At 42.0% G+C, this 16,956-nt stretch overlaps 1 protein-coding gene across 2 annotated transcripts in view; it reads left to right on the top strand.

The window, feature by feature from the left end:
- Positions 1-16,956, top strand: part of MMP24 (matrix metallopeptidase 24) — a 36,351-nt gene that overhangs the window by 4,249 nt on the left and 15,146 nt on the right. Inside the window, exons 3-5 of one of the 2 annotated variants that reach the window (XM_061442065.1) lie at positions 3,046-3,162; positions 4,946-5,250; positions 15,916-16,077. In XM_061442065.1, coding sequence (XP_061298049.1) covers positions 3,046-3,162; positions 4,946-5,250; positions 15,916-16,077 — 584 coding nt within the window. The remainder of the gene's footprint in view (positions 1-3,045; positions 3,163-4,945; positions 5,251-15,915; positions 16,078-16,956) is intronic. The other variant, XM_061442066.1, reaches the window with a different exon arrangement.

Here is a 16,956-nt window from a genome sequence, read left to right as displayed (position 1 = left end):
ATGCCTCCAAACCCCAAGCTTGTTCTTTCCTCCAAGATGGGTAACCAAGTGTATGAAAGTTACCATGCAGGTGCTGCCAATAGGAGTGGGAAATGGGAAGGACCATCACCATTGGTGTTCTTTACTGGTACCCAAAAGGAAGGTTGGGTGGAGGTCCGTTTGGCAGCAAGGCTGCCTTGAGGTAGGAGGTTGAGTTATATAGTTTTCTGTAAGGAGAGTGGATGACAGTGTGTAACGTGCCCTCCTCATACCCTGCAACTGACAGTGCCTCAAGAAACTTTGTGTCTGCCTGCAACTCTTAGGTTGAGTTGTAATTTTGCTCAGCAGCTAGGCAACGATATAGTCCTGTGAGTGTGCTGGGAAAGAAGGCACATTGGCACCTAACAGAAGTGGTTACTGTTGTGTTCATTTTAATCAATCTCATGGCCCTGGAGGGAATCAAGAAATAGTCTTGTGTTGGAAGTGTAATGTGCCTTGTCTTGAGCCTGTTGTGTGGGTCCCTCGCCTCAGAATGCAGGACAGAGAGTAACCACAAGTTGAAGTCTGAATCCTGCTTCAAGTAATTGTGGTGTTGTTTCTGATGTGATGTGTTTTGATAAATGCCCTGGAACACAGAAAGGGTTATCCAAACTGCTCAATAGAGAATGGCTCTCAAAAACCTCAGCTAAAGGAGATCAGTGGCAGCAAGCTACAGCTTTGTGATTATTTTGCCATAGATCTGCCCTACTGAGAAAAGAAGAGATGGCTGGACTTGTACCCTGGCCCATGATTAGACATGGGCCCGTGTGTCTGGGAAGTAAGTTGAATCAGGGAACTGATCCAGAGAAACATTCTCAGCTTGACAGGAAATACCTAGGAGGTTACAAGCTACAGTAAGCCTGACATCTCTCTCTAGCAAAGTGGTAGAAGCAATGCAAAAGAACACAAATAAAGGACACTTGGAAAAAACAGTGTAGTGAAGTTGAATTAATATGGCTTTTCTAAAAGCAAACCTTAGATGTACCACTTTTCTTTGAAGGTGGCAGCAGTTGTGTGGGCAAGACAGATCTGATTTCTGCAGGTTGCTTAGATTTCTGAAAGACATACTGTACTCATAAATGTAAGCTCCTGTAAGTGGGGAAGATCCATGCCAGCTTCACATACACAGCTTGGGCTCTTGTCAGGTACAGTACAATATGTATAATAGCTCTCATTTGCTCTGCTCTTGGTGGGGAGAAGATGACTGCACTGAGATTTGTAAGTGCCTGTAGTTTTTACATATAGGAAGTGTACCAAGGAAAGGTCAGCTGAACTGGGAGCGGGTATGTGTGCTGTGAAAGCATGTTCTTGTGAGGCTGTACAAAGCAAAATGTCTTTTTGGTTTTTATTTAAAAGGTGTCCCAGAAAGAAGTTTTGTAAAGCCTTTACTGGTGAAAGGAAGACATCCCCTTCCTGAAGGTGTGAGGCTGTTAATTTTGATAGAGATGTACATTGTTTAGGCACAGACATGTGAGCACACATGGACTGCGTGCTGTTGGAGTGCTGTGGTTGATGGAGGAGTGTCTGCATTTGAGGGCCAAAAGTTGGTCCCTGAGTGGCCAGGGGTGTGCGGGAGGTCCTGCTGAGGAGAGTGGTGAGAATTTGGTGTCCTGTGTGAGAAATCTGCCAGGATGGGCTACAGTGCTCTTCTTGCGTGACCTGGCAGCAGCACATTTTTGCATCCCATGCCTGCAGTGTGTTCTTAAGGTGTTGTGTCACAGTGGACACTTGTCTTTGCCATCTGAGTGAGTGGATCAAATGCATAAAATGCCTGAGGAATGGCAGTGGCAATGTCCTCAGCAGCAGCCACACAGAAGGCTAAGGGCAGTGCCAGAGAGCTGTGGTCAGAGACTGCTTGTGTTATTCCTGGACTCTGGTGTCCTGTGCTGGGCTGCATTGCAGAATCCTAAAGAATGTGGCTGGGACAGAAGGTTGCTGTGCTGGAACCTTGGAGACTGTAGTTCCTCTGTTCCTGTCCCTGTTTCCTTTTTCCCCTGCTGCCACATGCAGTGGTGGGCAGATTGGTTCCTCTATAAGCCACTTCTGCCTTCTCTAGAGTGTGCCCACACCAGCAAGTGGGATAGTATTCTGGGGTACAGCCTGTTTCTCCTTGTCAGAAAACCGTTCAGGTTGGAAGGGACCTCTTGAGACCATCTGCTTCAATCCCCTGCTCAAACAGAGACAGCTAGAGCAAGTTGCCAAGGACCACGTCTAATAGGGTTTGGAATACCTCCAAGGATGGAGGTTCTACCAGTTCTCTGGACAACCTGTGCCAGTGTTTGACTCCCTCCAGCTGGTGCAAGAAATAAGTAAAAGGTCTGTTAAGGCTGGAGGTAAAGGAGGTAGGAGAGAAGACCTGACATGTCTGATAATAGTGCATGGATCCCTGTGCAAGGGACAGCATTCTTTGCTCTTCCAGTCTACCTGGCCATAGAGGCAAGAGTTTCCTACATCATGAGTGACATCAGAAGAGTTAAGGGTTGTGTGGAAAGATCTAACAGAATGTGTGCTGTGGTCAATCTGTTCTGGTTGTTACAGGTGAAAGCCTTAGTCTTGTCTGGGAGGGTTGTGTTAGCGGTTGTTCAGTCTTATCTAGAAAGTTATGAATTGAAGGGTTTCTTGCTGTGGCAGGAGCACTTTAATGAATAGAGGATAGAGGAGGTGATAGGTGAGTTTGATCCCAGTGCACACACACATGCAGTTTTAATCTGCATCTCTTTTGTGGCATTATCATCATTAAGCTCTTGTTAAGCATAAAAGCCACCTGATCTGGTATGTGGTTTCCTGATCTGGTTTCCAAAAGGAAAAATTAATTCCTTTTGGTATGCTGAGGTGTGTGGATTGCCAGTAGAGGTGGGGTGTACAGCTCTGTGCAGAGAGGGTAAACCCGAGAGAGGGAAGACTGAGCCCTTCTGGTGTCTGCATTGGCCATCCCTCAGAGGTCTTCCAGTCACCCCTGAATTCTTTTGAGTCTCTCATCCAGACTCCTTGTTAACTTGCTTTTTCTTTCCTTCTTTTCCCTTGCAGGTGGATGAAAAAGCCTCGATGTGGAGTTCCAGACCATCCCCACCTCCGCCGTAGCCGGAGGAAAAAGCGGTATGCGCTAACTGGACAAAAGTGGAGGCAGAAGCATATAACCTACAGGTATAGTCCACTCCCTGACTCTTTTTGTTTGGGGGAAAAAATGTTCTGTACTACTTTGCTATGCAAATTTGGTGCGTACTTTTAAATCCTGGAGTTTCCCTGTAACACCTAGTTGAGGCTTTCATTCTGACAACATGGTGGAGGGGAACACTTTCACAGCGCTGGGGTAACTGCAGAGTCTGTTCTCAATTAGAAAATAATTGATCAGTAAAGATGCCTAAATCCCAGTCACCCACTGTGTAATTTTGGCAGGAAAGTCCTAGTAAGCACCGTTCTGTTCCCTTAGCAATCAAAGGATCTAGCTCATAGCTTATGAGTCTTCAACACCCCATTAATGCAGAAGGAACATCATTGTCTAAAGGTGTGATACTTTCTCCCTCTAATAATTTGCGACTTATTCCTGAATATGTATTTTTGCAGAGGTTTTACTTTTGCTCCTGTGGTACAACTCTTGCTTTTGTCTAGACTTAGGTCTGCTGAGGCAGTATGCTGAAGTGGGCTACAGGTATCAAGTGAGTGTTATGTAGTGAGGGTTGTTTCCCAGAGATGTGTTTTGTTTGTCATTTAGACCTTTAGCATTTGAAAGGCAATTGCTGAATGATACCAATGGAAGTTTCTGACAGTAAGAATATAACTTAAATAAAATTACACACCCCCCTCCCCCAGTTGAAAGTGTAGCCTTTTATTTTGTTTTTGGAGGAGGGAAAGGAGTTTGCAGAAGAGTAAAACTGAGGAGTGTAGACAGTAAGGAGAAGATACGGGTGAGCAGGGCTAAGACAGAAAGGAAGTATGTGGTGAAGAGGGAGAAATATGAGTGACCAGCATGGGAAAGGTGCCAGAATGTGTAGGAAGAGATATGGTGGTGTGAAGGGAAAGAGAATCAGGGCCCAGGGCACTCTATTGCTTCTGCCAAGAGCTATGAGCAAGGAGGAAGAGAATTCTTCAAGTAACAGTTGGGGACTCAAGAGACTTGGAGGAGGGACTTGTTCAAAGCTTCTTCCAATAATCATTCCCTTAAATTGTAAGGGTGCTCCTTGTGTATGTGGAGATCTGAGAGTTAGATCCTGCTTCTAACCTATTCTAGGTTAGAACCTATTCTAGGGAAAACTGGTGTATAATCATATAAATAAAGCATATCTTCAGCATACGCATTACCTCAGGAAGCAGGTTGGCAGATGGCTTCACTTCTGCCATTGTCAAACTGCTAGTTGTTTAACTTCCCACTCTCAGTATTTGTAGTGTGCCAGTCAAGTGATAGATGTTCTGTTTCACCACTGAATGTATTACGCTGTCTTCATCTGTCAATCATTATAGTAAGTTGAGACAGTTTCATTAAAGACTGAAAGTTGTTTCCATGGCAGATATTTCATATTCATAGAATCACAGAATGGTTTGGGTTGGAAGAGACCTTAAAGCTCATTCATACACTGGGTTCCATTTTAGCATGATTATTTCAGACAAATTTGAAGTAATTTACATTTTTAAACTAGGTTACTTGGCTGTCTGCACCAGGATTTGAAAGTTTGTTAGGTTTTTAGGAGGCAATGCAAGATCAACCCAGGTATTGAGAAGATTCTTACTAATAAATGTAGACTTCAGATCAGAATTGTTGTTCTGTTGGTAACAAAACTTATTTGTAACAGCAAAACTTTTTGTGCACAAAGCAGTGTCTGTAAAAATAAAGACCCTTTGGAAATGTGTAGATGTGGCTATTTGTTGGAATTATATTAAGCCTGTAATGTATTCTGCAAATTTAAATAGCCCTTCTTTCTCATTCACACAGTGTACACAACTATACCCCCAAAGTTGGAGAGATCGATACAAGGAGAGCCATTCGTCAGGCATTTGATGTGTGGCAGAGAGTGACACCACTTACCTTTGAAGAGGTCCCTTACCATGAAATTAAAAATGACAGAAAGGAGGCAGATATTATGATATTTTTTGCTTCTGGTTTCCATGGAGACAGTTCTCCATTTGATGGAGAAGGTGGATTCCTAGCTCATGCTTACTTTCCTGGACCTGGAATAGGAGGAGACACTCACTTCGATTCAGATGAGCCGTGGACCCTGGGGAATTCTAATCATGATGGTAAGAGTACAGGTCGTTTTTCAAAACAGGGATAAGTTCAGTGTAGACACACTGACAGGCATTCAACTAGAAAATACTTGGGTAGTGGAGCTTTCACCTCCTGTACAATGGTTCAGGTGTTTTCTAAAACATGTATTCTATCTTAAATGGGTCAAGAACTTTATTAGTAAGTTTGTGACTCTGCATGCCTCTCTGCACATGTGTGATGTTGAGGAGTGAACAGGAGTGTGTGTCTGATGGCTTTTTACATCTCTCAAGATTTGGACCATAGTTGCTACAGAAACCATGGCTCTGGGAGGCAAAAGGTGAACAAGAGAGTGTAAATGCTGTAACTCATGGAATAATTAACAAGAGCAATTAGAGTTGGTTGTAATGGTGAATAGAAGGTTAAGGGAGTGAAGACATTTGAATGTCAAGTCCTTTTGATCCATGTTTGTTTCCTTACAGTCCGAGTATGGTCATAATTTGTCCACCAGAGGTTTGGGCTGGCTGGTTTGTTAAGGAAGACTGTTCTTCCTTAAGGACAACTGTTCTTACCATATTAAGCAATGAAGAGTTTCTGCATCTTCCTAGCTTTATCTTTCTCTCTAATGGCAATGAGCACTTTCTAATCTCTTTTCAAACCTTTGGTTGAGAATAGTGATGACTTGTAAAATTTAAGCTGGAAAACCAGAGTTTTACAGTGGCCTCATGAACTATCACTCCAGTTTCTACAGTTTTAATGATCTGGGAAGGATAATGTGGCTTTAAAACTTTAGGAACTCAAAATCACAATTTGAAACATTTTATAAGGGTTAGAAGTGCACTTGAAGTGTAAATCTGGCTTAATTTTTAAACTGTATAAAAACGTAATAGTGTTGTTGTGGCCATGACCTCTAAGGACATATGCAGGGGTAATGTCTTTGATTAGGCCAGCCGTGTAGTTTGAGGAGAAAAGCTTTCAAGCATGCAAGCCACCTTCAGGCCTGACCTAAAAGTGACAGCTTGCTTTCAGAAAGGAATGTACGTTGAGAAGATCCCTCAGTATCTATTAGAGCATCTTTGAAAGGAAATGGAGCTGTCAAGTTCAACGTGGGAATGCTAATTTGTAGGAAAGCATAAATGTTATATTTGTCTTCTCAGGTTAAGAGAAGTAATGTTTCCTGGCATGTTTAAACATAGGCAAAGAGAGGTTACAGCCTATGGGATGTGAAGGGGGGAAGTGTGGAGAGTGTGGGAGGTTATGGTGTGGCAGAGAAGCAGTGTCTTGCTATCTTGAATGTTAACTAATTTTTATTCCTAGGTTTGTGGCTGGAGGGCAGTTTGTGGGTTTCTCTTGAGGCTCATAACTGGCAATCAAAGACCAAGTGATTTACCTTGTGAGAACTGCTTTTGCAGCAGTTGGGTGTGTTTGTGCTGTATCAGTGGTCTGTTGAGTTCAGTCTGGTCTCAGTAGTTACTTGATCTCAACTATGGGATGTGAGGGTGGCTTGTGTGCTGGATATGACTTCCCAGGTACGCTCATGTATGAGACCTGGGAGTGCTGGTATCTGGGATAGAAGCAAGGTCATTACAGGAAGGTTTTGACAAGTTGTACAAGTTTTTTTCTTTTTCCACACAGAAAGCTTCCTTCTGATGATTAGCAAGGTTGGGAGGCAGCTTAAAGAGTGGTAGGGATGGCTCTGGGGAAAACTTTCTACTGGGTAGAATGTTCTAACAGATTATTCTACAATTCTATGATTATCACTTTTTTGAGTTATTTTTAATAGTTTTTAGGATGTTGTTTGAGAGCAGATCAATCTGTTTTTATAAGAGCTACTTATGCAGTATCCATGGGACTCTTTCAAAAACATGATGTACTTCTCTGGTGTGCTGAGTGACTGTCATGTGTAGTGTCCTCAAAATGCATGTAATTGGTATTTGCCGGGTTGGTGGGCACTCTGAGTGTGAAAATTGATAGAAGAGTTGAAATTGCCATTTGGGAAGATAAATGTCATTTGTGTATTTTCAAATAACTGCGCTACATAAACTGGGCATCAGAGTTACTGGAAACCTCTTTTAAAAGTCACCAGTGAGGATGTTGAGAATGGTGGGATCATATTTGTTCTGTTCACCTGGGAGAGTGCTGATGATAGGGAATGTCCTGTGTTGAGGATCACAGGATAAGCCTGCAGTTAGAGCATTATAGATGTGCATGTTAAATGCAAGGAATTTGGTTTTGCCTGTGTTCTTAGCCTTGGTATGCAAATGTGAAAATGTCCTGTCTCCTCATTGGATGATCCAGGCCCTTTTAGGAGGGCTTTTCCTTCTGTTTCACTATTCCTTGTCATTGGAGCTCCTACTAGCTCAAGGTTCTCACCTCCGATGTGTTTTATGTGAAATGCTGTTAGCAGGTCTTAAAGAGTTTCTTCTCGGTCAGAGGTTTCCTGCACTGTGGTCTGTTCACTGCCTTTTTTCCATTGCAATAAGGTATTAGTGAGGACAGTGTTGCCTTTTTTAATGGGAAGTAGCTCTTCAAATCAAGGTTTTGCTTGTCCTTATGATAGATATTTTGGGGCTATGGAGATGTTCAGTCTGGAACTGAAGAAATTGCTGAATGGAAGAACAAAAATATCCTATCAGTAGATCAGTAGGAAAGCTCTCATTTATTCACGTGCAGAAAAGGAACTGTTTTGGCCTTTCAGCATCCATTCAATGATTATAGAAACCTTAAAATAGCCATGAAGTAACACTGGTATCTTTGTATCAACCTGTAAAATATAACCATGTGAAACATTCCATTCCTGACAAGAATGTGTATCAGTTGAAGGGGAAATATGAATAGTCTGCCTCAAAGCTTTCCGCCTTGCAGCAATTGTAAATGTAAATCTCTGGTCAGCAGAGCAGGATGCTCAAACTGACACCGTAAGTCCTCAATATTTGGCTGATCTGTTTAGTCCATAGACTTTCATTACAGACCAGTAAGATCTAAAGCTTTGCTTTTGTAGGTCTGCATTTGTCCTACTGTGTTACTGTAGAATTTCAGTAGGTCCATGTTTGGGTGCAGCTACCACCCCACAGAAGATCTGTTCTGGAGTCTTCACCAGCAGTGCAGTTTATTACATGGATGAAAATGAAAGATAGCACATGAAGCCTCTCTCTGTCAGAAAAAAGGAAGAATGATTTGAACAGATCTTTCTATGAAAACTGATTTGTACATGGAGAATGGGATATATCTTGTTGATGAAAGCTTCTACCTTGTAAAGATACCTTGTGGTAACCCACTAGGGTTCATTAGCAATTTTATCGCGCCAGCTACTGGGTAGTTGGGATTTATATGTTCATCATTCTGCATGATCGTTATTATTACACTGATTTTGCCTCTTGTGGACAGCATGACCATTACCATGTCCCTTAAAATTATTAGTATAATCATGATAGCTATGATTCTGTTGGTTGTCTCTCTGAGACCATAGTAGTTAGGGGCCCGTGGCACCAACATTTCTGTTATCTTCTGCTGTGAAGAATGAACCTGTGTAGGCTTTCAAAGTGAATGCAAAGTTTCCTTCTCCCTGGATATTAGTTACATGGATTCAGTTCCTTTAGCCAAGTAATGCTGTGCCTTCAATTCATAATTGTTGATTTATGATCTTAATTGTACTGCCTTGTCTGACATTTCCATAGGCAAGCTGTGGAAGGTTAATTTAGATAATATTTTAATGGGGATGTGCAAAACAAGGTAGGAAGTTGAACTCCTGGAGCAGTCCTTATCAACTGAGATCGTGGGATATGGAATTCATTTGTTGAGTTTTCAAATGAGAATGTCAATGGGAGCAGCTGGAAGCATGAAGCAGAATACTGGAATTTGGAAGGTGATATGGCAAAGAGGATGCCACTAAAAAAGGAGTGTGGTTTTACAGCTAGAGGTAAATCATCTATGCAACTGCACACTAAGGAGCTACTGGCATGGTCACAGCTGCAGGGACTTACCTCGTGTTTGTCCTGGAAGGAGCTCCTCAGTAGAAATAAAAGCAGCTCTCCACCTTTAGCTTTTCCAAGACTTGTAGCAGCAGTGGCTCTGGCTTATTAGGCTTCAATGTATGAGCACTTGGAGACAACTGAAGCCATTTTTGGAGTCACTGTCTTTCAGTGGTACATTGTGTGTACCTGTGTGCAGCTGCTCACAGGCCAAGTGGCACAGCGTTTGGTCATGGAGTTACATATCAGTGCAGGCAGTCTCAGTATCCAAATTGCTTGTATTACCAGAAGGGACACCAGAAGTTTTTGCTCTACTTTCTCCAAGTCTTGGGTTTTTATTTTTACTTGAAATGTGCCATAGAAATAGCCAAGCAAACTTTAATCTGTCCATCTCAAGACTCACCGCTGCTGGTAGACGTTGCTTGCTGTAGGCAGCAAAGCCTGTGCCTGTGTTATTACAGTCGTGATGTTTCAGGTAGAGGGAGGGGACTAAGGAATGAAAAGTATCCAGCTGTCCCTTTTTTTCTTTCAGATTTGTATTGGTATCCACTTTTCTAGGTTGAGTCTCTACTATCTGCTTGCAATGCACTTACCTGATCTGTCAGGTACAGTGAATGTTTCAAGAAGGTACAATGAATGTTTCAAGAAGGTACGCTCCCCTCAACCCCTATACCATAGCTTATTGCCAAAACTTGGCAGTCTTTCCTCTTGGATTAATTCCTGTTTCCTCTGAATTTTGCCTTGCTTTCTGTCTCATTTCTTGCTTACTTTACCACTTTTTTTTCATGTTCATTTTCTGTGGAAATGCTGGGGGCAGCAAAGGCAATCTATAAAGTAACAATATAAAGAGTAATTTGAAAGAGTGTGTGTACTCTCAGTGTAGTGCACATATAATATTTGTGCTATTTGGCTGTTAAATACATTTTTAATTTTCTTTCTCTGATTTCTCAGGTACAGAACATCTCCACAGCTAAAAAGTTTTGCTCTAACAAATGGCATTTTGAATCTAGCATTATTTTTCAGGCTACTGACACTCTTGTTGATAATGAGCATCAGTATTTTTCAGAGCAAAAATCTGAGCTGCTTTGAAGTTACTCACGTCTCCTTTAATGCAGAAGACCTGTTGCCTGAAAGACTTCTGTACAGATGGTGGAAGTCAAGTGGGGCATAAATTGTATTAAAATTTCAGTTTATTTTATCTGGCCTTTTTATGACACTTCACCAGAGCATGCTGTTGGTCATTCCTTTTGTTCATTGAAGATCAGTTTGGTAGTCTCCAGAACATATCTACTTAACATTGTATGTTACAGGAATCATACATGAAACGTTGGTTTCTTCCTGTAACTGCTCAAAGAGACTTGTTCCCATAAGACAGAGTTCTCTAAACTCCATATGCTAATGTTGAACCAAATTTGAGCAAGCAAATAGATACATGGTTTCAGGACCGTGTTTGATTTCAGTCACCACTACATGGCTTCAACCACAGTAAAAAGAAATCAAATCAGGCGGCTTAAATCGGCAACACTTTGAGCTTACGTCCCTGCCATATCAATCCCAACATAGAAGGCTGTAAATGGAGAACTTGCAAATTAAAATTCTCTACAAAAGTATAGTGAAGAGACAAGCCACCAGCACATGTGAAAGGCTCCCGGCTTCAAATTCTTACCCTTCATTACTGGACATCACCTCTGTAAGTAGTGCTTTCTTTGTTGTGCTGTCATTATACAAACCTAGAAGTGACATTACAGTAGGGCTGTGCTGGGGCAGTCTGGATTTTTACCTTTTGCAGGATTGGCAGTGCTGGTTGTTGATTCATTAATAAATTGCTGAAATTCATTAATAAGGAACACCTGTAAATTCCATTTTCAAAGCAATGGACTTGTAACTACTCCTGATGTTCAGAGTGTTTTATACAGAAAATTACTGCTTTTGTCAGTAATCATGTAGTACACAGAGTATGAAGACAGTTCTGTAGGTACTTGGAATCCTGTTGATTTCTGTATAATCAAAGTAAAATATTTTACATTTTTCCACAGAGAATAAGATATTCTGAGATTCATAGGGAGGAACCAGTAAGGATCAAAATTATGTGTCATTTCCTTAAAAAAAGAAGAAAAAAACCCAACGGTTAAAGTGCAAGTCAGGAGAATCAAGGTGAGCCTTCCTGTCTTCCTTTTTAAAGCAGAAATAGAGGATGTGAAGCAAGCCAAAATGCAGCAGAGCGGCAAACTTGGGAGTTGTTTAAACTCAGTTTCTTCAGAAATAGGAGAGAAAAAAAGTGCAGATTTGCAGACAGTTTAATTTGCGTTCTCTGCCTAAATCCACCAAGAATACCACTTTGAGGGGGGGATATCTCATCCATCCCAGTTATCTTAGTTCTCAGTCCTATTTAGTCTTTACAGCCTCATGAGGAACCTTCTGTGTCAGGGGAGAACAAAGACAGGAAGTCTCCTTTTCTAGATAGAAAACACCCTCTTTGTGGCAAAGGGCAATTCTCAGAGCTTCCAGAACATCACTTTCTCTGTTGCCGACACCAGGAGATAAATATGATTGCAACTGGACTGGCAAAAAAGAATCCCAAGTAGTGCAGAGTGGTTTGTATCCGTGCTGCCTATGCCAGGACCTGTTTGGAACACACTGGGCCAGCTTTCAAACAGTTTCCAAATCTTTTTTGTGGTTACCTTTGGGTTACACCACATCTGGGTCAAGCATTAAATTCTGTCTGTAGACCCTGCTGTATTTAAATACTTTTAAAACAAAGCCACCAGGATAAGTTCTTTTCAAGAGTGATGGAATGAAAGTCATAGCTACATTTTTCATAGTTTTATGAGAATTTTCTTGTCTTTACCATCTGCTCTACCAAATTAGGGAATGATATGCTAATACAGGCGAATATGAGTTTTCATTTTGGGATTGGAAATTCTTTGATATTGAATTGTTAGTGAATTACAACCTACACTTGTGAAAGATAGGGGAACATTTTTCAACAGTACACTCTTACTCCACTGAATGTCAGGCTGCTGAGCCAGCTGAAGCAGTCACGACTTCCCCTCTCTCTGGCTGCCCACTTTTGCCTCCACATCACTCAGACAGTTTTGGTCTCACCATTCCAGAAAAATGCTTTATATTTTTCTTGTGAATTTCTGCAGCAGATAGCCCTCATATTCATAGCCATGGCAGATAAAGCACAGCTTGCAGTGTGAATCAGGTCTGTAACACGATTAGCAGGTCTAGTTTGCACACTGTCTTTTTGAGGACGGTAAGGCGAACTACCCATCTTTGATGGTGATTGGTAACGGAATGGGGTTCTGGAGGTCTTTGTCCTTTTGTAGTCACTTGATCTCATGGAGATCAATTTGTTAATGTGGCTGTGGTCCAATTTCTGTTAAGAGTGCATATCGCTCATTCTTCTTTCTCCGGTGAGCCTTCTTAAAGCACTTTTAAGAGTTTTCATGAAGTCTGTAAGAGGCATTGTACCAGTTACTACATTTACAACAACAACCATTTATGAATAAAATGAAATCTGTATTTCTTGACATGTATTTTCTTCTTTTATAGGTAGAAAAGCTGTTTTCCACATCTCATTCGAATGCAAACAAATGGAAGAGCACTATCACCACTTCTTCAGGGTCTTCAGAAGATTGAAAAGCTTTTCTTGAGCAGAGCATGTTTTGGAGGTGAACGGAGGAGTACAGACAAATCAGATGTTCTTCTGTTTGATGATTCAGACCTATGAGGTGTGAAGATGCAAGAACCAAGGCATAGCTTAGAGTAGCCCTAAAGCTTCTTTAAGTTGTGCTTGGAAAACAATTACCTCTACGTGGCTGTTGGAGAGGAAGGAATTGTTTTAGTATGTTTAAAGCATGCTTAGTTCACACCATCTTTTCTGTAATTACCCTAGGCCTGCTATTGTCACAGCCAATGATCTGACTTCTTCAGTATATTCTTTAATAAAATCTCAAAATTTAACCTTCATATGTCTTTTTAGTTATGTCTGAGTAAACTGCAATACATAGATGTGTTAGCATGATGATACAGTTAATAAAGTATAGAACTAATATGACAAAGATCAGAGATTCAGAGTTGCTTTTCTATTATTAATCAGATATGCAGTATTATGGGTACTTCTATGGTCTTAGAGGCTTTGTCCTGGATTTACAATCCACTGTGTTAGGTGCTCTACAAGAGTCTACCTACGCTCGTTGCAGCTATATTTACAGGTGTTGTGCTCAGGGATAAATATTGGTAGTAATATTACAACGTTGCTATAACAGTATTGCTGTGATCTATTACTGTAAATGATAGGTGTTGGAGTGAGTTGAATGGCAGTTGAGTATCCTGTTAATGCATTGACTTAGTAAAGTAAGGAAAAGGTATGTATATGGATTTTCATAATTAAAATGAATGAAACTGTACATGAAGGCATGTGCTAGCAATTTCACAAAGAAAACCTCTCTCAAGATATCTGTTTCCTGATTTAACAGCCATTTTTTCATCTGAAGATGAAAATTGAAGAAGCATGAGAGATGCAGTATATGACATAAATACACATAAATCTGTTTATCTGACTACAGTGTTCTCTGTGTTGTTGCAATAAAACCAGGTGTTTCTGACCTCTGCAGGGAAGTGACCCCTCAAGAGAAATAGGATGGTAAATCTAGAGGTGGGTGTTCGAGCATTCTGTGCTTACAAAAGGGTCTTGGATTTTTTTTCTCCTGTCTCCTCTTCCCATGAAATGTATGCTGTCCACTTACACCCTGAGAATGACTGAACTGCTTTCAGACTTGGGACCCTGTATATAGTAGGGTGGAGAAGTCAGATGACATGAGCACATAGGCAAGCTGGAAGGAAGAGAACGATGGGTATGTTTGGGATAAGACTAGAACAAAAAAAGATGAGGAGCTGACACAGTGGTGAGACATTTTTGATCAGGGCAGGGGGAAGAAGGAGAGGGAGCTGTGTCTGCTACTGCCTTCTACTGCCTTTCAGCAAGTGCTTGAAATGAGAAGCAGCCACAGCTTTGAGAATCAGAGGAGCTTCATGCTTGATGCATCTTATACTATGCTGTTGGACACTTTTATTTACTTGATCTGCATGCACCAAAGTTTTCAGCACCAGATGAGAAAAAATAAGGAAGTCCCCATTTGGATTTCCCAAATACAGAAATTCTAGAATTTTAATACATTTATGGCTAAATTTTAGCCCACTTATAGTTTGCGACGTGTATTTGGACATGTACTTGAAATGCATTTGTATATTTTAACATAACTTGCATATGCAGGTATTTACACCCTTCAACTCAGATATTTAAACAATTTAATCATGTTTGTGTGGAGCCTATGACCAATTGAGCACTGTTTGTTACTGACTTTAGGTATCTTGAGATGCTGGCAAAGCACCCTGTTGAGGAGACTTGCAGACCTGAACCTACGTATAGTCATGTTTTTGTGGGTAATAGTAAAGAAATAAGTATTTAAAAAGTAGAGATAGTTGTATGTGAATTGCTGTTATAACTCCTGTCCTAAGAATTGCTCAGCTGTGTACACAAAACTGAACTTTGGTACCTCTAAGATAGGTGCAGTTTGGAGACACACTGGAGATGCTGCAAAGCAGCTCCTGAGCTGCCACTGCCAACTGTTTTCTCCTGTGTCTTGGGTTTGCCTTGGTAAAAGAAGCAGAGAAGCCCAATTCAGGCAGAATTGAGGGCTCAGGCATTTTATTGACATGGGGAGACTCTTACATCTGTCCTTGTTGGCTGTGTCTTCATCCCTCACACAGCATTGCCTGTGTCACCTCCCATGTCAAGGTGCCCTCATGAAGTAAGACATCCAGGGACCACACTAGATCAAGGAGATGAGGGTCCCAGATCCATGGCATTGAAGAGGAGTGTATGCCTGTAACATCCAGTTGAAGGTACCCCTGCTTTGCACTTCCACCAGCTTCTGGGCCAGACAGGGCTCCTCAGCCCTTTCTATTTTATTCCCCAGAGCACGTCCCTTCTTTCCTCCTTTCTTCTTTTCCCCTCTGCCATTGGGATCCAACCCAACCTTCCCCTATGTGGCTCTGACTTCTGCAGGATTATGCTACCTGTGCTCGCCTCCTCCCACAGACATGGCAGTGCCAGAAGTCCAGCAAAGTAAAAGCATGTTGAGGAGCATGTGCTAGAGGAGATGGGGTTGTCACAGGTACTGCACATTCTACGGTGGGTGTTACTCCTGGTCTTCTCTAGCCTTCCTTCCACCTTGCTAGGTGACTTACAGATTTCCCTTAGGATTTGGTGGTTCAGATCGGATCAGAGCATGGCTCTGATCAGAGCAAAGCTCCCTTCCCACCATGACCCCGTGTTGAATTGAAGAGCAGCAGTGTGCTCATCTCTCTGGCAGCACTCAGAGGCAGTGGTGTTGGAGCAGCCAGTTTTGTTGGCCATTTTCTGTAAGCTCTCTACAGAAGAGTCTACAGTTACTCTTTCACTCCAGGCAGTTGCCTGTTTTGCCTGGTCTGAGGATGCTCGTGGTCATGGGCTAGTAGCCCCCGGCCCATACTGTGACAATGACTGTAAAAGCTGTGCATACTTTCAGGACTAAAATCATCTGCAGGAGCTGGCCCTGGCACCGTGACCTACTGTGCAATAGGATAGCAAAGCACTCATAAAGCTTCTTGCTTTATGAGTGAGTGGGCTTGGGATTGCATCAGGCTTTGGACTAACCTGGCTGTGCCTTCCTTCCACAGGGAATGATCTCTTTCTGGTTGCAGTTCATGAGCTGGGACATGCGCTAGGTCTGGAACACTCCAATGATCCCAGTGCTATCATGGCTCCTTTCTACCAGTATATGGAAACACACAACTTCAAACTGCCCCAGGATGACCTCCAAGGAATTCAGAAAATCTATGGTGAGCAATGCTACCCAGTAATCTATTTACAATGAGCTTGAGTTCAGTGAGTATGTTACACAGACAGGAGACCTGCGAAATGCTTGTAGCTGGTGGGCTGGGTTTCCTGCTGTAGCTGAGTGAGGAACTTTTTAAAGCCCTTGATCCATAGCCAAATGTTGGAGAACTCTCCCAATGGCAATATCTTTCCACAAGTCAGGATAACCACACCTCTGTGATCTTGCTGCTGCTCCATCCCTCACCATGTCCTCAATATCAAGGAGCATTAGAAAGGGAAAATCAAGCAATTGCTGTACCCAAAGTAAGTCCATTAGGAACAGCCAGTGCAAATAGAGGGGAGAAATGCAAGGAACATGGAACATCAAGGTAAAAAGTGTTTGTGCACTCTTTTTTTTTTTCCTCCATATATACAAGGTAGGGAATTAGGGAATGCTTTTAATCTCCAGCTGAACATTGTTGTACATGTGCCACAAAGATATGGGCTCAAGGTAAAGAGAGGAAAGAAGGCATAGAGAAAAGCAGGGGGCTGGAGACGATGTGCTACCGTATGATGGGATCATGGATACCAGGGTGTGGGGACAGGGACTTTGAGAGACTTCTTGGCTCAGGGAGACTCTGGGAGCAGAGGGGAATGCAGGTTTTTAGGAGCCACAGTGAAAGGGAGGCTGAGCTAGAAGATACTAATGGATGCAGTCTGTGGCAGCCCATGGAAAACAGGTTTTGTCAAACATCCCTGATTTCATTCTTTGAGGAAAGTACAAATCTGACTAAGAGGTTAATAAATGTAGCATAGAACAACTATGCTACGTAGCTGGGCAACATCTGCAGCTACTTGACATGTGGAGTCAAGTATTAGCTCCGAGTATCAGTTGAGCATGT

Source organism: Pezoporus flaviventris, unplaced genomic scaffold (genome assembly GCF_033815535.1).
Source record: "Pezoporus flaviventris isolate CSIRO_AGI_PZ_B2104156 unplaced genomic scaffold, CSIRO_AGI_Pfla_v1 ptg000213l, whole genome shotgun sequence".
NCBI classification, from domain to species: Eukaryota; Metazoa; Chordata; class Aves; order Psittaciformes; family Psittacidae; genus Pezoporus; species Pezoporus flaviventris.
The sequence above is the reverse complement of the archived record's forward strand: the minus strand, read 5'-3'. Positions and strand labels throughout refer to the sequence as shown.